Consider the following 26961-nt stretch of genomic DNA (forward strand, 5'->3'; position numbering starts at 1 on the left):
GATGTTGCCTGGGTACTTCTTGGCCTAGATTTACCAGTCCTGTTTGGTTTGCCATGTCAGAGTCACACAAATGCCCTTTCATCAGCTTTTCCTTCTGAGGAGGCTGGTGCTAACTTTTACCTCTACTTTCCTCCCTTGTTAGTGCTGCTTCTGTCACTGGCAATGCTGCAAATAGAGCTCCATGTTTTCCTCTGTGTCTGAACAGCCCCTAGCACAACAGCCAGGGCCGGCCCACAACCTTTTGGCATCTGAGGTGGGGAGCTCAAATGACGCCCCCATTCCCCCTTGCTTGGGCCAAAACTTTGAAAGGTCTCAATTCTTCCTTCTTTCTGTTTTACCCCCCTTATGGTACTACTCTGCTACCATCCCCAATAAAGGAGAACTAACAACTTAAAATGCCTTGTTCAAAAATTTTAAGTAACACTTAACTTTCAAATGCCTGAACAGCAAATGTAACTTTTCTTGTCTGCATAGTAAACACTGGCATTGTAATCTGTTTGAATAATCAAAGTGGTGCTTTCCGTGCCTTCTTGGTTGCAAAGATTTGAACTGCTTCCTGCTGAAGGTCCACAGACTGGACCAGCTCATGCTCTATTAAGATGGTTGCAAGGCTGACCAGCCTCTCCTGTGTCATTGTGGAGCGTAGATGTGTTTTTATTAACTTCAGCTTGGAGAAGCTACGTTCTCCATTGACAACTGTTACAGGAAGTGTTAGAAGTATGCGCAGAGCAACAAAAGCATTTGGAAAGAGGGTGGTCATCTTATTTGTGCACAAATATTCCAGAACAGCCTTTGGAGTTGATCCTGCTGAAATGTATCTTGAAAGGGCTTTCAGTTCATCACCTAAATCACTCGCATCAATATTGCGCATGTCATCATGTGTCAACACTGTCTCTAGTGCCCTGCATTGCTGGTGTAGGTCTTCTTCAGGTATAGTGAGAAGTTTTGGAATATCATACAACATCCCAAATATACTGCTGTGTTCCTTGAGCTGCATGAAATGTTCTTCAACTGACTGTATTGCACCATCGAGCACCTGGTTAAAGAGTTCAACTTTGAATTGTTTGGGGTCTCTTATGGGATTATCCCGTGCCTCGTAATCAAAATGTCTTCTTCTTCGGTGACTCTTGTATTCTTGAATGGGTAGGAAAATGGCTTCAGTGTGAAGTTCCTCTGCCAACTTCTGTGGACTCTTCAGAACATTTTGAAATCCCTCATCTGACCGGTAAGGCTGTGGGTATGACTTTACTTTGTCCAGTTGTTCCATTGTTCCAGATATATCAAGGTCAACATCTTGGAGTCTCTTGCTTACAACATTTATTTCAAACAGTATGTCATGCCACAACACTAAGCCACACAGAAATTTGAAGTTATGTATGTTTCTGGTGATTCCATTTCCCTCTGCCACTGTTCTCCCATGAACAGTTGTTGTCATATATTATCCTCTCTAATGGCAACTATGGCATCATCTGTCTTCCCAGTTTGGTGTTTGATAGGCTTTATCACCTCCACTCGACTTTCCCATTGTGTGCACTCAGTGGTTTCAGTGTCAGAGAGGATGTTCCCAGATGTTGTTTCAAAATTTGCATCGATGAGTTGATGCAGAGAAAAATACATAGATGCTTTGAATTACATTTAAAAATTCAGCAGCCTCACTAGAAGCTGATGCTGCATCACTGACCACCAAGTTCAATGAATGAGAACTGCACGGGACAAAAAAAGCTCGAGGGTTTAACTCTCGGATCCGTGTCTGCACTCCTCTGTTCTTTCCTCTCATGTTGGCACCATTATCGTAGCCCTGACCTCTCATGTCAGCTATTGCAATTCCCGTATCTTCCAGCTTTTTAAGAAGCACATTTGTCATACCAGCTCCTGTAGTATCATCAATGTCCATACATTCTAGAAAATGCTCTCTGACAGTCACCATTGCAGGGACATTTTCACCAGGTTCTGTTGTTGTTATAAAACGCACCATTAAAGTCATTTGTTCCATATGGCTAATGTCAGGTGTACAGTCCAGAATAACAGAGTAATATCTTGCTGACTTCAGATCTGCCACAATCTTCTGTTTGACTTTTGTTGTCAGTAACTGTATGATCTCATTTTGAATTGTTTTTCCAAGATAGTGGTGTGTGTATATTTCTTGGGTGGTGACTCTTCTTAGAGGCTCCTGGAGTACAGCATCAAACTCAGCCATCAGCTCTACAATCTTAAGGAAGTGTCCATTGTTTGGCACATACAGCTGATCTGAAATGCCACACAGTGCTAGGTTTTGGATAGCAAGCATTCTCACAATGGCAATGAGCCTTTTCAGAACATTTTGCCAGGAAAGAGACTCTGATGCAATCTTCTCTTGATGCTGATCGTCTATGGTGGCCTTTAACCTTAGTCTCATCTCACGCTCTTTCCACCTATGGAATGCTCTCTGGTGATTTGCTGCCTTCTCATGGCATGCCAGATTTCTAGCCAGATTTTTCCAGTCCTTTGTTCCTGTAGAACCCAATGTGGCTGGAACATTAGACTGGAAGAGTTTGCAACAAAAACAGTATGCAGCATTCTGGGGTTTTGAGTACATAAGCCATGGCCTCTCCACTTTGTCACCATTGGGGATTTCACACCAGTAATGTATTGGATGGAAACTTCTATTTTCATTGTCTTTGGGAAACAAGAAGTTTTTCACTTGCTGTGGCCCATGCAGTACAAGGAAGTCCCTCAGGCTACTGCTCAAGTGGGTCCACAGCCCTGGATCATCTATACTTAAGGAACTAAACTCAGCAGCAGCTGTTTCTTGCGCCTCCACCCACACTCTTCTCTGATCTACACTTTTCTTCAGGAATGTGCATGGTTACATCCATTTGAGATGAGATATGGATGCTGCAGTAGCTGCCAGGTCACCTGCACTCTGACTAACTGGAAGATCAGGCATCTCCTCACCACTCACATCCTCACTGGGGTCGGAAGGCTCACCGTGAACATTTGTGTCTATGTATCTCGGGAGCGCTCCTTCCTGCTTAGATAGAAAAGCTTCCTTTGCGTTCTTTCTTTTTCTGAATGCTGCCCAGAGGGGCGTTTTCTTCTTTCACTCATGACTGCTGTTCTGTGCCAGCTATAGTGGCTCTCAACACTCAATTGAAGGGGACAAATAAGCAGGCTGGTAACAGGCCTGAATGAGGGAAGATCTCAGCATCTTAAGGGCCTAACTGGCTCCTGCTACTTCAGTTGACTGCCTGTTCTCCTCAAGTGTGTTCAGGGAAGCAGCAGAAAACAGGAAGCTCCCTGAGAAGCTGGTGTTAATCATCCAGGCTCCTGGGGGTGCTAAACAGGTACATAAGAGGCTCCTCCTCCTCTCTCTCCCTGCAGCTCCTGCTGCTTTCTGTTATTCCCTCTCACCTTTTCTTCTGCCTGCCTGTTATGTCTCTTGTGCCCCCCTTAGTCCAGCACAGCACTCCACCATCTCTGTGCATCTAGAGCAGAGAGAATACATATACACCAGCAGCAAACACAATTTTCTACACTCTGGATCCTAGTGGCACCCCTCCTCCCCCCCACAGTCTGGCACCTGAGTCGGCCGCCTCAGTTTGCCTCATGGTAAGGCCAGCCCTGACAACAGGGCTCTGATCCTGATTGGGGCTCACAGGCCTACCTCAATATAAATAATAAAGAGTAATAACCGTGGTCAAGGGTATCACTATATCAGGCTGCAGGATACAATGATGCACTTGTGCCGGATGCTGTATAAACACACAGGAAAACATAGTTCGTGCCCCAGAGAGTTGACAGTCAAACTAATGCATGCTCTCTATTGACTCTTGACTATCTTTGTGTTTTTGTAGGGGCACTGGGCATATCTTGGATGAAATATTATTGCCAGTATGAGAAGGAATCAAAGATGCTAAGGATGACTCCCATGGAGCAGAAGCCTGGAGCTAAGCAAGTGAGTTGATTCCTTATAGGAGATATCTCTGCAAACATTGACAGTCAGCAGGTTCTGCCTCATTTCCTTCTATTCTGACGTGTTTCTTCTGTGAGGAAGTACAAGTATAAATATCTATATAGCAGGTACATTCCATCCCGGTTGTACGAAGCAGTGATGTACACAATTCCAGTTCATAAAAAGTATTGGTCGTTAATTTAAGTACTGGATTGACACCTCTGGAGACGGAAGGCCTCTTTGTAGTCCCAGAACAGATATATCATGGACATACAAGGAAAGCTTTCCCCAGCCACACACACACAATTCCTTGAGCACTGCTGATCTGCAGGAAGCACCCCTGCTAGGGAAAAGTAGTTCACTTTCCATGGCCTGGATTGGACATGGCTCCTCTGCTGAGATCATCAGCATCAGTGCCACTACATCTGCCCATCAAGAAGGGAGCTGACGCTCCGGTCTCAAGCCTTTCTCATTCATTGCTCGCCTTCCTACACACTCTCTTAGCTATTCCCTTCTATGTGTAATTTACATGTTGATCAGTCATAGGACTTAAGCCACTTTGTTCCTCACCTGCGAATTTGGGCAGTGTGTGCGTCATATCTAGAATTCCTCAGGGTCTGCGGCACAGGCTGGCTTGCATGTTTTCTCTGGCAAACCAGTTGTGAACACATGGCACTTTCTTTTGAAGAGACAACCTGACTTGCACTGATGCCTCTGACGATTGTTTACAGTACTTGAATTAGCAAGGTTATTTGAATGGCTCCATAATGCCCCCCTCTCTGCTCCAGTTAAAGGACCCTTTGGTTCAGGGTTATGGATTCCTCTCTTCAGGAATTAGTTGCTAAGTAAATTGAAGAGGTACAGTGATTGGGAGCAGTCAGAAGTTGGGGTTTAGCATCTTTACACCATGTTATAAAACAACAATTTGGGGATCTTTTTTCATCCTTCTCACAGATTTTTCAGTAGGTGCTTCAGCTGCTGTCTGTCAGCCTTCTACTGTTGCTCACTGTGAAATAGAGGGTGTAGGATGCAAGGCTGGATAGACAATGGCTGGTCAAAATGCAGCCAATGAGTCCAAGAAAATCTATGGAATTCTTCTGCAATACAGCTCCTATCCATCCTCATCTTTGCATGGGGTTGCAGCCCATGGAGACTTCAAATCATAGCATGAAATCTCCAATTTAAGACTCCATAATTCCTGCTCTTTGGCAACTGATTGCCTGTTGCAACAATAAAATAAAACCTTTTCTGGAAACCTCTAGGAGAGTGAAGTCATCCAAACACATTGACTAGATGGAACTGTTGACATACCCCACGTAAAAATATGTGGCAAAATAACGTTAAAGCACGAAGAGGCTTGCAATAATACAGTAGGGTGACCATATATCCTGTTTTTAAAGGGGCAGTCCCATTTTTGGGGACTTTTTCTTATATAGGTGCCTATTTCCCCCCCATCCCATTTTTTCACAGTTGCTATCTGATCACCCTAATACAGATTAATATCCCTTTCAAACTTGTACAGCCCATTGTGTCAGTAACATGTGTTCTCAGGGATCCCTTGGTAACCCCTGGCATAACAGACCAACACAACTTCAAAGGGAACCATATAGTGAGCACTCTTAAAAAACCACCAAAAGACCAACAGTAGACACATAGCGATAACCAGGGAGAAGGAAAAGGCTGTGGAAGGTTATCAATAGTGCCGATCTCTTTGGTTCTTTTCACTGTTTATTCAGACTGTATAATACAGATGCCAACCATTGATGGAGAATTCATTCCAGGTTTGTGCATCAGTGGCTAGCTTCTCATGGGTTTGCAAAAGCTACTGAAGCTTCACTTCATGGTTTCTGTAAAGTCATAAAGACCCCAGAATGGGGCTATAAATAGGCTGCAATTTGCTTTTGCCAGTTAGTAATTAAAACCTAGGGCCAAGGCCTGCCCCCTACAACACAACTGATTTCAACAGGGTTGCACTGTTGTAAATGAAGGTGAAATTTGCCCATGAAGTTTTATTCGCTTAAATTGTTTTTAAAGGTGCTTCAAAAAGCTATCTGGGCCATTATTGCTGTTGTTAGTAATTTGATAATTTGTAATGGTAGCACCCATGAACCCCAATCAGGTGATGAAGAAGAGCCCTGTGTTTGTCTCTCTCACCAACAGAAGTTGGTCCAATAGAAGATATTACCTCATCCACCTTGTCTCTCTACTATCCTGGGACCAACATGGCTACAGCAGTCCTCCTCTAAAAGTGTCTGTTTTAAGCAACCTTTCTGTCACAAGGCATATTGAAAGAATAGTTGCTAGGATTTTTAGCACCAATTCACACTGTAATCCCATGAGCCCCATAATTAATTGATATTGTATGAAGGAAGCCTGTTTTAGGAAGCTGTTGATCTCTATCTTGGTTGGTGATTTGTGGAATGTTGAGAGAGACCATCTGCTATCATGTTACAAGTGCTGTCTGATTAGCAAGGCTCACTTTGGGATTACACAGTCACCCCTGATGTTTCAACAGACCGTGTGGCATTGCTTTCCATCCAAGGAACCCGAGAAGTCTGACCCCAATTATATGCATTTTTAAAATCTTGGCTTTAAATGTCTCTCTCTTTCTAGGGCACCTCAGACTTGACACTGAAGTACTGCGTAAGGAGAAAGACTGATTCTATAGACAAGAGGTTTTGTTTTGATATTGAGACGAATGAAAGGTGAGCCAGAGTGACTGCTACTTTCTCTGTTATTGCAGTTTTGAAAATAATTTGCCACTTTCTTGGCGTTTGGTGAGGGTGTGTTTGTTCTGAATATCCTAAAATCTGTTTTGTATGGGCAGGAAGATTATGCACCAGGGGGCAGTGCTGTCCTTCCTTGCTACAGGTTTCAGAGTAGCAGCCGTGTTAGTCTGTATCCGCAAAAAGAGCAGGAGTGATGTTAGTCTATAAGGTGCCACAAGTACTCCTGTTCTTCTTCCTTGCTACAATCTTCATGCCTGATCTGAAGTCCACTGAAATCAATGGACATCTTTCTGTTAAATTCAGTGGGCTTTTTATGGGGCCTTCTAATAGGGTGAAAGGATGAGCACCTTCTGTGAGAACTTGAGGACCCTGAATTCCCATTGTCTTCAACCAGCATCAGGTCCTCGTATTTTTCCATGTATCTTTCCCCCCAATATATATATTGCCAGTCATACAGCTGGAGATTCTCTCCATGGGTTATTTTTCACTTTACTCACTGGGAGTCTGATCCTGTTCCCACTGAACACTCTGGGAGTGCTAATTCGTTTCCATGGGAGCAGAATCAGGCCATAGACGAATGAATGCTGGGATTTCACACATGTGCTGTGGAAGCCTTGGTATGTACTTAAGCCACAACAAAGGAGAAAACGCTAAACTGCAGATTACTTTATCAGATCCTATTTTAGCAGGGAAGGACATCCTGCTCAAAAATATAAAACAAAAGGCAAACATTTGTCACTCTTTCAGCCTTGGACATTCCCACTTAATTCCAAAATTCAGATTTATTTCTCCCTTTCCTAAATCAATTCTCTTGTGCCTGCACTAATGTTGAGTGTTATTAATTTAGGCATTTGGAGCAGCAGACTGCAAATTATCTTGAACTTTGAAAAGAAGTGACATGAGTAGGGTGAGACTGACTCAAGTAAATTTCAGGGATTGTGAGTTTCTGAGGTTGTGGCAAGCCTGGTGTTTCCGTAGTTTGTGCATATTGGAAAAATGTGGGGTGTAATACTATGCAGTGTTTTGAAATGTATAGCAATGTGCCAAGCCTTTCAGTCCTTACTCGGTATGGCAGGGCATCTTGCCTGCATAAAGGTGGAAGAAGACTGAAGGAGTTTAGCCCACTAATAATAATACATAGTTTGCTTTAATGACAGTGCCGGGGTTAACATAGAGACATACTTAGTGACTGTGTCATATCTTCAGCAGTTTGTAGCAGCCACGCTTCTTGAACCTCTGGCCAGTTCCTTACCACGGTGATGAGAGAGATGTTGGGGAGGTCTCCCCCAGCACAGGACACTGAGCCAGCACCGTATGTTAATGGATAGACTGTACAGTACAATGCTGTGTTTGACAGTATAGCGTGACATGAAATAAAGTTGCACACTCAGATTTTTCTTAGGAACCTGTTTCCTGATATATCAGCTAACATCTCACCATGTTAGAATCATTTGTCTTCTGCCTAAGAAATCTACAAATAAGATGGCAATTAGATACGAACACATGGACCAAAATCTACCCTCCGTTACATTGACTCCAGTGAGCTACTAGGGTGTAGCTGGGCAGAATTTGACCCACTGTGTCATGCACCAGAGTCTTTTACTATTTGGTTCACTGGATTTTTCTCTTGGGTGAACTCTGCACAGGGACCTCTGTATCCATAGCATGTTCAGTCATACTAACAGTACCAGAGGTCCCCAGTACCTATTTCTCCCCTGCCCATTTAACTTGTGTCTTTTTCTGCATTATGGTACTAATGAGTGGTGAATAAGGAGTTTCTCACCTGAAGCTGAGAGGGATCTCTCTAAAGTGCTTGGAGAAAGGGAGAGGAACAGTTAACATGACTCAGACAAATAATTTTTCAAAAACCACATGACTTTGTAGTGTTAACAATTGAAAAGACATCAGAAAATGTGCTAGGCTAGTAGCTATGAAAACCAGATGGGAGAGAGTATGTCTGGACCCCTTAGGAAACATGATTCAGTCACTGCAGATAAATGTACAAAGACATAGTGTGAATTAGATGATTTAGGGACCTGTTTTGCCAATGTGATCAGTATGTGTATAACTTCCATTTTTTATGATAGACATAAGCTTTAGAAATACTATCCATAAATAGATAATTGGAATGATGCGTGTGTACTGCCTTCCTTAAAGTGCCACCTGCACTCACTCTTGCTGAGTCTTTAAATGGTCTCCAGAAACATAAAACTCTGTAAATTTTGGATGAAATTCCTTTGTGTCCTTAAAAAAATCCTTTACTTTAATTCTCTGCACAGGGCCGGGACTATCACATTGCAAGCACTTTCAGAAGCTAATAGACGGCTATGGATGGAGGCCATGGATGGAAAGGAGCCAGTGAGTATTCAAAGAATTGTTGTCTGATTTATAGATCTGCTTTTTAGCAGTGTCCTTTAGTGGTGTAATTTCACACAGATGAAGAGTGTATTGATAGGTCGGTTTTGGAGAGCTCACCTTTTCGGGTGTTCTCATGAGATTGGGTATGTAATGATCAACACCACTATTATTGTGTGGTCCATAACAGAGGTATCAGTTTAGCAAGTAGGTATGTACAAATAGATTTCAGAGGGTCATTCCAGGGACTGTTACCATATTGCCCTGTCCACTTGTATCCTTTGATATTTGATGTTTCAGTTCTGCTGTTTATATTGGCATCAGTTGGACCCCATAAAAATGTGACTTGCAGGCATGGGGAACTAGAGCTGAGTCTTCCAGTATTTCTGTTGCTCAAACAAATAGCTTTCAGGTCTGTATGAAGTAATTTTGGTTTTGCCTGCATAATATACCTGCTTGTAAGTCTCTTGGCTGAAGTTGTGGCAAGTGTGTGTGTGTGAGAGAGAGAGACACACACACACCAGAGATTTTCTTATACTTTCTGTGTTCCTTCATTGATTTCCTTACTTTAATCCAAGCCCAGCATAAACGTTTCTGTTAGACAGAATTGCCTGTAAACAAAGAATGCTATGTGCAATATAGCAAAATACATTTCTTGCCATTTCTCCATGCCCATTGACTGCTCCTTTTCCCTAAGCAGCCTGGAGTTATCCAATATCTCTGTAAAAAGACTGGCACCTAACTCTGTGCTCAGAGACCTGGTGTTGGACAGAGTAACTCAGAGCTGTATTGATGGGGCTGATTGTGTGGAGATTGGAGCATATCAGATGGGCTGCTAGGTGCCCCTTACAGAACCTGCTCACTGCTGTAAAGAAGTGATGCATGTGGGCGTTTAATGTGAAATGCCTGTAATGGCATTTGTCTGGATCCCACACACTGAATTGCATAGGCTGTGGAAATACGTAACCAAAAGAATGACAAACTAGCAGTAATAATTAGAACTTTGTCCTGGCAAATTCAGGAGCCTCTCTGGTTATATCAAGGGCTTTGTTAAAAAATAATCCAGAGTCCCAGACCTGCACTGTTCTAAATGCCCATTGCCTCTTTCCATCCTTCTGAAAAAAATGGCTAGTCTTATTGTTAAAGCACCAGACTGGAAGTCGAAAGAAAGTGGTTCTTCCTGACTCTGCCATTAACTGTTTGGGCAAATCATTTTACTTCTTTGTGCTTCTGTTTTTCATCTCTAAACTATGGGATGATAGCACCCCACTTGCCCCCCAGCAAGGTTGTGAGGCCTAATTCTATAGGTGGTTGATTAATTAATTGTTCTTTAATTATCCTCTGAATTTATACATTTTTCTGGATCATATATCACTCATGAACCAATCCCAATTTTTGTGAATTTAGTTGTTATTCCCAAAATAATTCATATGAACAAGTTTTAATCTACACAATTGTTTATTTGCAAACTATTCTTATCAGTTGTTTGTGCTGTGTGGTTGATCGCCTATGTCACATGATATTGGTCTACCACATCAATGGTTCTCATCCTTTCCAGACTACTGTACCCCTTTCAGGAGTCCGATTTGTCTTGCGCACCCCAAATTTCACCTCACTTAAAAACTACTTGCTCACACAATCAGACATAAAAATACAAAAGTGTCACAGCACACTATTACTGAAAAATTGCTCACTTTCTCATTTGTACTATACAATTATAAAATAAATAAATTGGAATATAAACATTGTACTTACATTTCAGTGTACAGTATATAGAGCAGTATGAACAAGTTATTGTCTGTATGAAATTTTAGTACTGACTTCGCTCATGCTTTTTATGTAGCCTGTTGTAAAACTAGGCAAATATCTAGATGAGTTGATGTATCCCCTGAGAGATCTCTGCGTACCCCTGGTTGAGAACCACTGTACTACATGATGGGCTGACTGAAATTTTCTGAAATAGGAGAATAACAAATAATAAGTAATGTGAAACAGGTAGTAAGCAGCAAAAGCTTGTGTTTCCTGTGTGAATACGGGTGTGTGATTGTGTGCACACACCTCTCGTGAGCACCCCCTGTCAGATTGGTGTGAATCTGCACGCTCTCTTTGCGTGGTGCCCCGTCGGCTGTTGCCCTTATCAGGCAGGTCTTCAGTGTCTCAGCCCTCCAGTCAAGGCTCATGCTGTCAACCTGTGAACAAACAAACCCCTTCCGGGGCAAAAGGTCCAAGAGGGCCTGTCCCTGTGCCTTTGACAATCTCTTTAGCCCTGTCTCTGGGCTCAGTCCTCAACCCCTTCTGGGCTAGGTTTTAAGTCCCTGGCTGCTTTGGTCTAGAGTAGAGCCCCCAGGGCTTTCTCCCTGGAGACTCTTTAAGTCCTGCCCTTCACTTGGTCCTCTAAACAAGTCTTATCCCCTCCTTGGGGCTTAGGCCACTCTGCCAGTGGCTGGTGGGGGGACCCAGGCCAACCCATTACTTCAAATCCCGCCCAGGGTCCCTATAAATAGCAGCCACATGCTGCTTCCTGTAATAGTTGCTGCTGCCTTTTTCTGGGTCACTTCCCATGTAGCCCCTTCCTCTTTACCCTTACCTCAGGGCTGAAGTTCTTCCTCATGGAATATCAGTGTCAACAGAACCCATTTTCTGGGTCTCCCTTGAACTCCAGCAAAGAACACCCTCCTTGCTCCTCTGGTCCCCACCAGGAACCGATCTGCTTAGGCCCTGCAGCTCCTTTTATCTGAGCCTGTTGAGCTCTGATTGGCTGCTTCCCTGCAGCCTTTTTAGGCAGCCCTGCAGGACCCACCCTTACTGCCCCTTTTCTGGGGTGGGGTATGGTAGGACTACGAGGCCTCAAAGGGCCCCGTACACCTAGTCACAGGGTGTCCATGTGAAGAATAGTGATTCCTTTACCCTTCCTGTGGACAAAGAGAAAGCAATTTGTGTGAATACATGCAAATATTGAATAATAAGGAGTATGACCTTGGTCATACTGGACAGCTGTTCAGAATTCAAGCAATGTCCAGTATTCAACCACTGCAGTGTAATTTGTTATTGTACATAAGGGGGTTTTGATCTTCTGTGAGGGAAGGTGCTACAGAAGTGCATGGTATTGTTATTAAAGTATATACATCATGTGATTACTATAATGGTGAAGAAAGCAATTTATTGATATTCTGTGTAAATATAGTTGTGCCTAGCTGCATAGCTTCCAGACCTAATTTTTACCAAGCGACAAACAAAGGATCTTTGTGTTTAGTGTAGGAGGGTGTGTCCAAGAGAAACAGGTACCCCAGTGAAACTAATGGATGCCTACTACACCTTTCTTGAATATAGGGTTGTATATTGTTTAGTACTTTGTTCTTGAGAGCAAAGTATTAAACAATACTATATGTCTGTGACTTGCTTTCCCTGGTGTGTTTTCCCTGGCTGTATCCTCCTTGGACAGTAATTCTCAACTCGTGCCTGGTTTTGCTTTTGTTTCTCTCTCTTCTTTAGATCTACCACAGTCCCATCACAAAACAGGAAGAAAGTGAGTAATTCATGGTTCTGTTCTTCTGAAATATTAAAGATCTGATTTGTATTGTTGTTGTATAATATATTCGTTTGCAAGTGTGCACATCACTGCTGTATGCTGGATGGACTGTATCTCACACCTGCTCACGTGCTCCTTGGTTCCCTCCACTTAGTGAACAAGTGGACCAAAGATCTCTTGGGTCTGCTCTGGTGAGTTGATGAGTATCTTCAGGTCTCAGTGAGAGTTGAGGGTGATCAGCACCGTGCAAGATAAGGCCCTTAGCTCCCTAAGTAGAGGAGGAATTTGCACTAAATTTCAACCCACCTAATAAAATGCAGGTTCCAAATTTAGAATGGAGTTCTGAATCTTTGAGGTTCAAGTTCTAGTTGGCTCTCACCGAAACTTGAGTTCTGGGCTGCTGTGCGACTTCTTTGATTTTATCCCCTTAGTTGCAATTGAAGTCAGACAAGAATGTCTTTCAAACAAGAATATTTGTTTGCAAAGCACAGGCATCCATTTAGTGAAAACTACACGGCATTAACATTAAATTTCTGCTTAAAATATGGTTTCAGTTAACTGGAGAAAAGAGTTCCATGAAACATGAAAAAGTGTCATAAATGTAAAACAAGAGAATAAAAAGTTTTAGGGGTTTCTTGAAACTCCACACCCCATTAGGTTCTCCCATCTCTCCTTATCAGAGCTAGGTTGTGAGCGCTGTCTCTGATGCTGCACGTTTAATAACTTGAATCTGCACGTGCCCACGGCTCAAGACAGCTGTCTCTATCTTGCTAAAATGTTATCCCTCTTACCTTTCCCCCCTTCATTTCATATTCACTTAGTCAGTAATGTCAAGTCCTTACAACCATACTGCCTCCAATATCTCAGAACGTTGGACTGGAAAACTATGTGGATTTATTACTCAGGTACCCTCCATGAGTACTGAAAAATCTGCATTCTGCCTCTGGGGGCTGACTTGACCAGTCAGTTACTCAGAGCTGGGGAGCACTTTCTTAAACTGCTTTATCTTAATTAGTGTGCAGTTAGGATTGAAGAATCTCCTTCATACATACACCTCAAACCAATCAGTTATCATTGGGCAATGCTGAGGCACATTCCTTCTAGGTCTGTAATACAAATGCAGTCAGATAAACCCTATGTTTTAATAATTTGGAATCAGGGATATTATCAATTTATACTACACAGCTCACTGCAATCTAGGCACTGAATCGCTGCTAACATTTGTTTTGACCCTACCTGGAAGCTGGTCTATCTGAAGTTTCCAGTAAGAATGCTCTGAGCAGGGAGGTTCCTTATGACTGACCTGCTGGCAGGCATGGGGTGTCTGCAGTTAATTGATTCACCCAAGTTCTCCCTAGAGAGTTTGTGCCAGGATTAGAGCTGATTCCAATTTTGGGTGTGGAAGTTTTTCCCAGAGAACAATACAAATTTGTCAAAACCAATTTTCTTCACATCAAAATGTTGCTTCTCAGGAAATATTTTGGTTTTCCTGCATGAACATTTTGAAACAAGAGTATTCATTTTGACTTCAGATGTTCGCTTTTGAAAATGAAAAAACATTTTAAGTTGAAACAAAATTTTTTGTTTCATTTCTAAGTGTTGAGTCAAAACCAAAATTTGTAGTTGGAATTTGGTTCAAAAACGCCTGCATCTTTAAAAATAATTGAATGCAGATTTTATTTTTATTATTATTTCTTGCCAGAAAAGCTTGGTTTCCTGAGTAGCTCTAACCATTCCTCAGAGCTTCTGATCTGCTTCTGATCTGAAGGGTGATATGCAGAGCCCCATTCCTCTACCTAATAAAAGAACAGTAAACACTAACATTTGAGAGAAGTTCAAAATATCTGTTTGCCACAGACCGAAAGCTATTTCAGTGTAAGAAGCCATTGATCACTCACATAAACACGTATGCGGCCTTATCCTGTGACCCTTAATTACACAAGTAATCCTACTGAAGTCAATGGAAGAATTCGTGAGTAAAGTTGCAGGACTAGGTCCTGTAAGGAAATAAGGGCCCTGATTCAGTGCCCACTGAAGTAAATGGAAAGAGTCTGGTTCACTTCAATGGGGTTTGGATTAGCCCAAAGCAAACTAGTTTTCCACCTGTCTGCTGTTTAGAAGCCACCAAGGAAAACCCTGTGATATCCTATTGGTTAATCAGTGGGGAGAAAAACCTGCCTTCTCCTTAACCTATATGGTATCTAAGTAGAATCCTGTCATTTTCTGCAATCTAACAAAGTAGATAAAGAATACGTGGAAGTTTATGTGTTCCTTTGATGTGACAGAGGTTGGACTGCAGATTTTGCTGTACTTCAGAAGCCACAGATCAGCTCTTGCCAGGCAGAAATTCATGTGTGGTTGAACTCTCCAAATTACAGTTTTATTAAAAAATTCAAAAGCCGACTGTTAAAGCAATTTCAAGAGGGAAAAAAGGAGAACAAGTTGAGATGAACAATTTCTGACCAGATTCTTAAAAATTTGGGTGTGCTTTTGCACAAGCACCCTCACAATGTATACATGCAAATCCCTGAATGTATGTGCACCAGGTAGGCTACATGCATGCACAGACCCTGACTTGCACCCACACAGCAAGGTGTTTGCATACTAAATTGTGCCTGAGCACTTATTTGTGTGTGGATTTGAAAATGCAGCCCCCAAAAATGTAGCAAACTTGTTGCAAGGTGTAATGCCTGCAGTAACTTGACACCTCTTTGGGTTTTCCACCAGTAATTGCATGTTGACATTCTGGCACCTAACTTTGCTTCCCTTTGTTTGAAATAGTGGAGTTGAATGAGGTTGGCTTCAAGTTTGTAAGGAAATGCATCAATGCAGTAGAGACCAAAGGTAAGATCTCAGTACTGCATCTGGAAACTGTTTGCTCTTTTGGTATTTGCTTTCTTGAATGGTATTTGATTATGCTGTGATTTCGCTAATATATAGCGAACAGGATCTAAAAATCACAGAATCACAGAAATGTAGGGCTGGAAGAGACCTTGAGAAGTCAACAAGGTTAGTCCCCTTTGCTGAGGCAGGACCATCCGTGACAGATGTTTGTCCAATCTGTTCTTACAAACCTCCAGTGAATGGGATTCCACAACCCCCTTTTGGAAGCCTATTCCAGAGCTTAACTACTCTTACAGAAAGTTTTTCCTAATATCCAATCTAAATCTCTCTTGCTGCAGATTAAGCCCATTACTTCTTGTCCTACCTTGGATAGATATGGAGAACAATTGATCACAGTCCTTTTTGTAACAGCCCTTAACATACTTGAAAACTGTTATCAAGTTCCTCCTCAGTCTTCTTTTCTCAAGACTAAACATGCCTAGTTTTTTAACCTTTCCTCATAGGTCATATTTTCTAAACCTTTTATCAGAGACTCACGTCATAGGATAAAGAATGTGCCTACAAAACAATAGAAACCTTACACCCCATTAGAACATTTGCAGGAGCAAACTCTAGTCAAGGTTGAGTTCTCACTTTCATTTTGTTTTCACTCATTTGTGAATTTCTCAGAAATTTTCCTTTGGGGCTGAAATATCACATGCTTGGTAGCAGGCCAAAGGTGAATAGGTTACAAAATATTTCAGGCAATTTTGAGTTTGGGGACTATCTTAAAGAATTATTCAGATTTGTTTTGTGAAAAACATACCATGTGGAGTGAGATTTTCAAAGCATTCTGCAGGATTTTAACCGCACAACTCCCTCTACAATGAATGAGAGTTGTGATAGATCTTCCACGCTGATCTTAAAATTCCAGCCATGCTAAATAACCACCAACTTCCTTAAAAGCGTAAGTAGAGCTGTGCAAATAATGTAAACACATTTCCAAATATTAGTCCAGACTTTAAAAGAATTTTCTTTGACTGTAGTCACTTTCTGTGACTTTTCTAGCAAACTAGTTTACTGATAAAAAAATGTTGAGAGGTAAATAGCAGGGTCCCGATGCTGTTCAACATACTCATAAATATCTGGAAAAAGGGGTAAGCAATGAGGTGGCAAAGTTTGCAGATGATACAAAACTACTCAAGATAGTTAAGTCCAAAGCTGACTGCAAAGAGTTCCAAAAGGATCTCACAAAACTGAGTGACTGGGCAACAAAATGGCAGATGAAATTCATTGTTGATGAATGCAAAGTAATGCACATTGGAAAGCATAATCCCAACTATACATACAAAATTATTGAGTCTAATTTATCTGTTGCCACTCATGAAAGAGATCTTGGAGTCCTCATGGGTAGTTCTCTGAAAACATCTGCTCAATGTGCAGCAGCAGTCGACAAAGCTAGCAATGTTAGAACGATTAGAAAAGGGATAGATAATATGGCAGATAATATCATAGTGCCGCTGTATAAATCTGTGATATTCCCACACCTTGAATACTGTGTGCAGTTCTGGTCACCCCATCTCAAAAAAGATATATTAGAATTGGCAAAATCACAGAGAAGGGCCACAAAAATGATTAGGAACCGCTTCAAATGAGGAGAGATTAAAAAGAGTGGGATTGTTAAATTTAGGAAAGAGATGGGAAGAATATGACAGAGCTCTATAATCATGAGTGGTGTGGAGAAAGTGAATAAGGAGGTGTTATTTATACCTTCACATAACACGAGAACCAAAGGTCACCCAATGAAATTAATAGGCAGCAGGTTAAAAACAAAAGTAAGGAAGTACTACTTTACACAACACACAGTCAACTTGTGGAGCTCCTTGCCAGGGGATGTGAACACCAAAAGCATAACTAAGTTAAAGAAAAAGAATTAGATAAAGTCATGGAGGATAGATCCATCAGTGACTGTTAGCCAAGATGGTCAGGGTTGCAAGCCTATGCTTTGGTTGTCCCTAAACCTCTGGCTGCTAGAAACTTGGACTGGACAGCAGGGGATGGATCATTCAATAAATTGCCCTGTTCTGTTCATTAACCTCTGAAACATCTGGCACCAGCCACTGTCAGAAGACAGGATACTGGGCTAAATGGACTATTGGTCTGACCCAATATGGCCATTCTTATGTTCTTAATGTTTCCAGAAATAGCAGATTTTAAGCAAATATTGCAGAATTTTCCAAAAGAGAATTTCAGATTTGTGATTGAGAGTAATCATCCCTGAAATCTAATTCTCACAGTGGCACTGATCTAGTCAAAGAACAGAAATATACTTTTTGTGTCCAGTCAGAACAGCTCCCATTTAGAATACTGAATATTTTCAACCAATTGTTCAGTTATTAGCTACTGAACAAGAACTGTGTGCAGAAGTTATTTGGCGAATCATTTTGCCTAACAAAGTCCAGGTTAACATGAGGTATTCATGGGCAATTTTTAAAAAATGATTTCTGCTTCATTATTCACTCGGCTCTTCACCAAAGTGCTGTCAATCTATTGCAGGCCTCGGGACAGCCTGTGATGTTTTTACTACACTAGGTGGCGCTGTTTAACATCTACAACTCTGAAAGGACACTCAATTCTTTTCTTCATTCTTCTGCGCAGGGATCACTACTGAGGGAGTATACCGAACCGTTGGCAGTAATATCCAGGTGCAGAAGTTGCTGAATGCCTTCTTTGGTAAGAATAACCAGTTCTTGGATGACTGGACTGTAATTTTTTTGTACTGTAAGGCAAGACAAGGAGGACTGGATTCCACAGTGAAATGCTGTCATGTATAGCATCCCCTCTGCTCTTGCCCTTCTTTCCAGGCTGCTGGTCTTCTCCACCAGTCTTTCTGATGTGTTCTTTCCCTTCTTCTCTGAATTTCTTCTCCCACCTAGTCTCTCGTCACTCCCCTTAAGCTAAAATGTTGCCAATTTTACCTGCATTTTCAAACTAAGAAGCAAAGGGTATTGAGATAACAGTAACGTGGAAGTGGAGTCCTGTAGAGTGCAAATAGATCCCAAAACAGAGAGACCATTGCTAATTGCCAAACAGACTCTCTTTCCCATAGATGATAGGTCCTGATTCTCATTTACATGAAGGTCCCTTTACTCCTCTCTGGCAGTGTAAATGGGCCTTAGAGGAAATGAGAATTAGATCAAAGGGCTGAGTCTCCCCCTGTTTACATCAGTTTTATACATCCACTAACCATTGTTAGCACAAACAAAATAACTGCCCCTCCCACAGAACGCCACCCCAAATCATCCTCCACATCCTCGGACAAATCTGAGTAAACAGAGAATCCTTGCAGCATGCCTTGAAAGTCAACAACACGGGGCTGTGTTCGGCTGGAAATGGGGAATGCACTCCAGAGTCAAGGCCTCTGCTCTGGGAATGTCCTGGTTCCTGACCCTGATGTACAAACTGGTGGACAGTCAGTTCAAGCATTGTAGGACAGATGTGGAGCTAAGATAGCCAAGATCCAAACCATTCTGGATGGCTTGTCTGGCGGGAAAGACTAGATAAAGCTGGAACACAGGACAAGGGGAGTGTTCCTGGTGAATATCCACCTGACCAGCATGTAATGCCAGCGGATTACCCTGGCGGGCCACAGGTTGCCCACCTCTGCTTTAAAGGATAGACCACAAAGCTGTGGAGAACACACAGTAGAGAATAATCCTTCATTGGCTGGGGGAATGGACCTAGGATGCAATAATTAAGGCTTTTTCATCTTTGATCTTGGAGACTCCTAGTAGAAGTGATTATCTTTGTTAGTTGCATGATCGTTTTGACCATTCTAACACCACATTCTTATCCTTCCTCCTCCTCCCCCTCTAATTTTAAGTATACCATCCTCCTGCTCAACTCAAGAAACGAGATAACTAAGATGTGTTAGCTATCCCATTGTAGTTTTACAAGGGTAGATAAAAATCAATGATTTTAAAAAAATAAAAAAAATCTGATTTTTTAAAATTTAAATTAGATTTTTTTATTTAAATCAGATTTATTTGATAAAATGGTTTTTGAGGAAAAAAACTATCTAAAGGTAGTTTTAATTAAGATACATTATAGCTCAAAGATATCTCATCATGGAATAGGGATTATAAATTCTAATTCTAAAGTATAAGACAATATATTTAGGTAATGTTTAAGAAAAGTTTTGTAAATTAGTTCCAATAGTTCATGGATTAGGGATCCAATTTTATGAGGTTCCAGGGGCTTCTGTATAGATTATTTAGATTATTACATAATCTTTCTGTCAACCCAATAGGACTCAGTGCTCAGTCTAGAAGATACCATCAGAGATGCTTAGTTTTGCAGTTCTCAAACTGGATTTGTATCTCCAGAGATAACATGCTTGTTAACAGCAAAAATGTTTTTAAATAAATAAATAATATATAGAGGTGAGAAATAACAGACCTCAACCCTATTGTCCCTCTGCAAATTTGTTTACACTGTCAATACCTTACCTCTCTCTAAAAGTACAAAATTACAAAAAGTGCAATAGAAGGTTGTTGGGGGCAGAATAGATCTGGACAAAGAGAAGAAGTCTGAACAAAAGTGGAACTGTTTGAGCAGCATATTCCAAAAGTCTTGAGGTCTTTCTGAGTGTAGCCTTCATTGATTTGAGATCTACCATACCATTCTCTCGCTAGAAGGGAAAACCTATAATGGCAGCAGGCCATAAAAGAGACCCAGTTTGGGAACATTTTAATGAAGTTCCTCTACCCGTGGGTAAGACAGGCATGCGTGCAAAATGCAAACAGTGCAACCAAGAAATGCAAGGCCTGGTTGCCCGAGTGAAACAACATCATGAGAAGTGTTCCTTCTCAGGAGGAAGCTGCGTTTAAGATGATGAAAGGAACATGTCTGAACCTGCAGCATCTTCAGGTTGGTAAACTTTTTTATTTCATACTTCTTTCTTAAGGACTTCCTGTCTTCCTTCTGGACTATTCTTGAATTCTCATGTTTGAGCAAAATATATAGATGTTACTCTATGGTACTATCATTTTAGATGCAATTGTGATAAAAAAATAAATAGCTAAAATAGGCAGATCTTCCTTTTACAATTTCACCTTTGAAGTAGTATTGAATGTCAGTGAATGCAATGAGTAATACTAAATGAGCAGTACGGTAATAATAATTAAATAACTGCATTGACTTACTTTGTTTAGGAGAATCCATCCTCAACATACAGGATTCTGAAGACTATCCACCTTCAAGATCACCATCATTTTCTATAGTTTCAGAGTTATCTGCCAATGATAATGTTTCAGTCACATCATGCATGTCATGTAGCCACAGTATATCACCTGTAGCAAAAAGAAAAAAAAATCTCCATCATCCAGAAACAACCATAGATAAGTTTGTGATAAGAACCAGCAGATTACAAAAAGAGGTAATCGAAGAAAAAATTTCCCGGTTTGTTTATGCAACAGACTCTCCCTTCCATATGATTGAGAACCCACACTTCATTAACATGGTTCAGTCATTAAGACCAGGATACAGTCTACCCAACAGAGCAGATTTTGCAGGCAAATTGCTGGATCAACTGTCTGAAAGAGAAATTGAGCAGTGTGCAAAAGGCCTAGAGGGTAAAACTGTTAACCTGAGTCTTGATGGGTAGAGCAATGTCCACAATGATCCTGTTGTATGTGCTTGTGTGACAACAGAAGAAGGGAATGTCTTTCTTACAGAAACAACTGATACATCAGGAAATGCACACACAGCAGAATACTTTACAAGAAGTAGCAGTAAAAGCTATAACAAACTATGGGGAAAAAATTCAAATGTCTAGTATGCAGCTTGGTCACAGACAATGCTGCAAATGTATTCAAGATGAGAAGAAATTATTTAGAAGAGAGTGAAGAGAGTCCCAAGCTAACAACATACAGTTGCAGTGCTCATTTGATGCGCCTCCTAGCCAAAGACTTCAGTGTTCCAGAAATAAAGGCTAATGTTGTTGAAATTGCAAAATACTTCCCTAACAACCACTTTGCAGCAACTGCTCTGAAAAAAGTGGGAGGAACTAAGCTAACTCTCCCACAAGACGTGAGATGGAACTCGGTAGTGGACTTTTGAGTAGTTTTGAGCACTAGATCAAGAACTGGCCTAATCTGATGACAGTTTGTGAACAAAATTGTGAAAAAATAGATGGCACGGTCACAGCCAAAGTTCTCAACACGGGGCTTAAGAGAAATGTTGAACACATGCTGAGTACCCTGAAGCCTATTTCTGTAGCCTTAAACAAAATGTAGGGGAATAGCTGTTTTATTGCTGACGCTGTTGAAATTTGGAAGGAACTGAATGAGATCTTAAAAGAGAAATGTGCAATGACAGAGTTAAATTACAAGCATTAAAAAAACGAATGGGACAAGCACTATCTCCAGCTCATTTTCTTGCAAATATTCTCAATATTCGGTACCAGGGTCAAACCTTAACTGCTGAAGAGGAGGAGTTGGCTATGGCATGGACATCCAGCGATCATCCCTCCATAAAGCCAACTACAATATACTTCAGAGCTAAGGGTGAACCACTCAAGAAATATTTGTTTGCTGATGATGTTTTAAAGAAAGTCATACCAGTGAACTGGTGGAAGTCACTTAAGCACTTGGATTCAGACACTGTTGAAGTGAACATCTCACTTTTAATAGCAGGAGCTTCTTCTGCCAGTGAAGAAAGAATATTTTCTTCCTTTGGCCTAATTCATTCCAAACTGAGAAATTGTTTGGGACCTGAAAAAGCAGGAAAGCTTGTTTTTCTTTTCCAGATTATGAACAAACAGGAAAATGAAGGTGAAGACGACTGAGTTAGCTGCAGAAGCCAATATTTTAAATTTCTCATGTTGACCTGGCTGACATAGTCAATTGAATGTCTCTTTGTTTGTTTTTAAAAAATTTAATTTAGCTATTTTAGTTAAAAACAATTTTAACAAAAACAAACCTGATTTTAAAAAACTTGAATGTTTAGCTAAATTCAAAAATTCATATGCTTGTTTTGTTAAAATATTATGTGTTTGCTGTTGAAGAAAGAAATCCAGAATACATAACTTTGTTGTTTTAGTTAATTAAAACAATTTAAATGTCTGTCTGGTGATGTTCTCTTCCTAATACAGCATGGCAAGAAAATCCTCCAAATATTAATGATTAACCTGTTGAATTGGAGATAGTTCACCTCCCAATGACTTCATAAATATCTGCTTCAATTATCTTTGGTAAATGAAATAACCAATCATTCATTTTCTGATATAGCTGTAAAACTGATATGAACAGTTTTCAAAATAAATCACTTTAAAAATGTATAGTGTGTACCTTCTAAAAACAAAACCTACATCTCTCTCTGAGTTGTGAAGAACATGTATTAAGGTTATAACAATCAACAAGAATGCACCTTTATATAGAAATCCATGATTAAATCGAGTCTACCTGACTAGTGATTTAAATCATGATTTAAATCAATTTGATTTAAATCAAATTCACCCTGAATTTTACGACAAGGTAAACGAGATGAGTTCACCATGGGTGGGAGGTACGGGGCTGGGCCATACCTTGCTACGTCTCGGGAAACACTGTCAGTGCTTATCTCCACTTAGGACTCTACGGTGCAATAAACATTGCAAGTTAGCTGTCTCATTGTAAAAACCCAAACAAGCACACCTTTGTGTCAGTGAAGACGAAGCCTCAGTGTTGGCAACTGTCACTATGCTTTACTTGTCCAAGAGGAGTCATCAGTGTCCCTTGCACACTGCTGTATCTTCCTCTGCCACTAGGGCATATCCTGCCAGCATAAATTTTGTTACTCGTTTTAAAAAATCAGGCTTTGTTTGAAAGCTCATTTATTTTGTCGTATTTGCCACTTTTTTTTTCCTCTTCCAGATCCAAAATGTCCAGGGGATGTAGATCTCCAAAACAGCGACTGGGACATCAAGACAATTACCAGCTCATTGAAATTCTACCTCAGGTAACTTCCCCACTCGTTGTCTTATTTTTGACTCTCCCAGGCAGGGCTGGAACTCTTTGGGCAAAGATGGTGTCTTTTGTTTGAAAAATCGTGTCTGTTGTAAAAACCTCACGTGCACTTATGCAAATAAAAGAAATGAGGATAGAGTGCCAATTGGGCAGCCTCAAGAATCCATGGGAGTTGGAGTGGAAAATATGACTTTCCTCTCCGTTCGTCTTCCAATGTAACTGAGAACAGAGTCGTAGCCGCTCCTCTGCTCTTTGAGGAATTCAGAGTTGTTTCTGTTTGTTTCAGGAATCTAGCTGAACCTGTCATGACGTACCGACTCCATAAAGAGCTGGTCTCAGCAGCGAGTAAGTCCCAACAGCTTCACTACTGATAGGCCTCATACCCCCCATCCTGCATAAGAATGGCATTATTCCACTAGCTCAACACAACGCTGAGTATGTTGCACGTGTGGAGTTCCCGATCAAGTGAGACATGTTGTAGCCAGGTTACAGATCCCCGATGACAAGCATCTTGGCCTTGCAGTGTATGGGATCCAACAGGGGCTGCTGTCATGGCAGCCAGCCACATCCATCTGGGACCTGGGTAGGGAGGGAAAATCAGATGATTCACTTGCTGGGATGCTAAGTCATAAGAGAGTCTCTGTGCATCACTGAATGGCATCTTACAGTTCAATCCTGCCATGGGATTTGAGGGTACTCGGCATTTTCAGGATCATGTCCCTGACCCATTTGGGCCATATTCTCAGTGGGAGTAATTGGCAGAGCTTCAATAGATTTACACTAGATGAGGATCTGACCCATTGTACTTATAATAGAGCCTCATTCCTGCTTCCGGTTTCTTAGTTTGTTTGAAGGGATCATTCTAAAAGGATGACTCCATTTCGTCCCCATCGTCCTTTATATTACAGTGTACTTGTGTGTGCCTGGGTTTGGATCCCTTCAGAGACACTTAAGGTGGGGCGTGGAGTAAGGGGATCTTTTAAAATATACGTGGGTGTGTCTATATCATATGTATCAAAAGGGAATTGGCCCAGTTGTGCTAGCAGAATTATTTCCTGACAGCTTTATGTTTTTTTAAATTGTAAATAGAGACATACGGTGACAGGCCCCAATCGCCATGCAGTGTCTCAGATGTCCCTCTTTGGCACTGAGTTTTGTCCTGGAATGCTGAACCCATAATACCTTCAAGTATGCGAAATGCATTTTTCTGATGGAGCGGCTAGTGCTAAGTAACAGACCAAACTGACAAAGGTCAGGCAAATAACATGAGTATGTTAACAGGGCAGAATCTGAGCTAAGACTCATTTAAAACCTGGGTCATCTTCAATCCTGGTAAAATGTCTCTTTGCAATTTATCTTTCATAATTTTAAAGTAGCTGCACCCTCATAATTACATCTAGAGCAGAAGTGCAGAGATAGAGAGCCTGGGTATGCAGTTACTTAAGCAACTTTCTTAATAAAAGAGAGGATGGTGTCTTAAAATGTCTTATATCTGGGGAAAACACATTGGGCTCAAACCTGAGGTGGTGAGCACCTGCAGCTCCATGGAACTGCAGCTTGGCACCTCCTTGGCCCTTGGAAAATTAATAATGTTGCTTCTCGTTCTGCTAAAGAAAAATTCTCCTCCTCCAGATGACTGTGCTCAAACCCAAGAGTTGCTAGATTTTCTATCTTATTATACCAATTATAGCTCGGTAGATGGAAATATTAACCCCCTCCCTTACCTTCCTCAGAAATGTCCATGCAGTTTTCCAACTGTAAAGATCACACTCTGTTCTGTATGCATTGTGTATTTTATTGTTCCAGGCTGATTTGTGCCTCTTGACTGGATGCTTATTAATCCTGTGCATTTTACCCCTATGTACAGTACTAAGTACCTATGCTAAGAACAGTCTCATCAGAGGGGCCTGAATTGCTCGCTTGGCCCTAAAACTGCTTTTGCTCAATCTGGGCTGAGGTTCCTAGAGTTGGTGTGCGAGGGAAGCGGCTGCTCATGCTGTATTGGTTCTGTTCATGCAGCACATTTCACCAGCACTACATTTCAGTTGAAAAATCCCACTCTGAGCCCCTTTTAAGCTTGATTTCACCTCTTTCCTCGTCACTTCATTTCTCATGATGATAACCTTGCTGCTGTGTAATTGCCCTCCTTCCAGGTTGCTCTCATTTGCTCTTGGCAGGCTGGCCCCACACCTCAGGGAATAACACAGATTATTTTTTTAAGCAGTAGGCAAAAACTTCTCTCTTGTTTCTTTCCAGAATCTGAGAACCTAGATTACAGGCTGGGAGCCATTCACTCTCTGGTTTATAAACTACCTGAGAAGAATAGAGACATGTTGGAACTCCTCATACGACACCTGGTCAAGTAAGCAGAATCCAGTAAATATTCCTGTTAAACCAGAGAGATTAAAAAAAAGGAGTCGGAGAAGCCAGCCTGTTTCTCTGGCAAATTAATTAAGCCCTTGACAACTATTGTACAGCTGGGAATATACTGCCCAAATTGTGTGGCTATCCCTGTATTTGATATTCCCCTGTCCACCTGCCACTTACAGTCAATGGCTGCTTTATGAGAAGCACCAAGTTAGAGAATAATTTTTATATGATAATATGGTCTAACAGACCAGAGCTGTAAACCTAGTGTCTGGCCAGCCCAATTAACAACAACATTATGTCTGGAATTTTGGAGCAGTTTTAAGACCCCTGTTCCCTGGGACTGGAGATTAAGCACATACTGAACACACTTCTTGTACTATGGATTCAATGTGCTTTGTCCTTTGAGGAGCATTGGTGCTAGGCACATTAGCCTTCAAGCCCTCCCTAATGTCCAGTTAGGAGCTGATCTTTCTGAGGTGCTGGGCACCTGTTGCTGTTTGACTTCAGCTGGTGCCATGAGCGCTCAGCACCAATAAAAATCTGTCCATTGATGGTGAAGGCACTGGAGTTGCTGTTTTCCTGCCCTCCTTTCACAGTGAATGTGAGGATGCAAGGTGCAGAACCTAGTATCCTCATCTCACATGGGAGTCATACAGAGAGTCACCTCTTGACGGTGCTCATTGTGCCAGCCATGCTGAAGCTCATGGGGAGGGAAAGGTGCTGGAGTTCTGCTCACTAACAGACATGGTTTGGGGAGGGACTGGCCTCCAGATTGAAAGGATGTGCTTTGGCCAAATTGGAAGAGCCACTTTCAAAACACGACATTTACAGGGCTGGTTTGGGTTGGTAAAACCACACTGGACAGGGATTTATTTTGTAGCTCCAAATGGGGATTTGGATCTTCGTGCTATTTGGTCGTAACCCCTCTATTTCAGGGGTAAGAAGGCTGGATACTGGTACTTGGACTCGTCGCCAGCCTTTGGCAGACAGGATATTTTTTAAAAACCTCTCTGCAGAAGGGGCAATGCCGTTTTTTAGGCACCATTTACAGTCAGGCTGACCCATTATTAATAGTAGTTCTTTTGTTGCCTACACAGAGTTTTGCATTGAGGGCCCTATTCCCCACCTTGTCTGTGGTGGCACAAATCTCATAAATGCCAATAGGAGGTAGGTGGCAGAAGTAAAACTCGGAGCTCAGCATCAGAATATCTCTGCTCC

At 41.5% G+C, this 26961-nt stretch overlaps 1 protein-coding gene across 6 annotated transcripts in view; it reads left to right on the forward strand.

Annotated features, from left to right (window-relative positions):
• Window positions 1-26961, forward strand: part of OPHN1 (oligophrenin 1) — a 123666-nt gene that overhangs the window by 78721 nt on the left and 17984 nt on the right. For all 6 annotated transcript variants that reach the window (XM_073360994.1, XM_073360996.2, XM_073360992.2 and 3 more), the window contains 9 exons: window positions 3834-3934; window positions 6545-6636; window positions 8940-9018; window positions 12508-12541; window positions 15326-15388; window positions 18026-18100; window positions 23281-23365; window positions 23660-23718; window positions 25630-25735. In XM_073360994.1, coding sequence (XP_073217095.1) covers window positions 3834-3934; window positions 6545-6636; window positions 8940-9018; window positions 12508-12541; window positions 15326-15388; window positions 18026-18100; window positions 23281-23365; window positions 23660-23718; window positions 25630-25735 — 694 coding nt within the window. The remainder of the gene's footprint in view (window positions 1-3833; window positions 3935-6544; window positions 6637-8939; window positions 9019-12507; window positions 12542-15325; window positions 15389-18025; window positions 18101-23280; window positions 23366-23659; window positions 23719-25629; window positions 25736-26961) is intronic.

The sequence above is a fragment of the Lepidochelys kempii genome, chromosome 9 (assembly GCF_965140285.1).
Source record: "Lepidochelys kempii isolate rLepKem1 chromosome 9, rLepKem1.hap1, whole genome shotgun sequence".
NCBI classification, from domain to species: Eukaryota; Metazoa; Chordata; order Testudines; family Cheloniidae; genus Lepidochelys; species Lepidochelys kempii.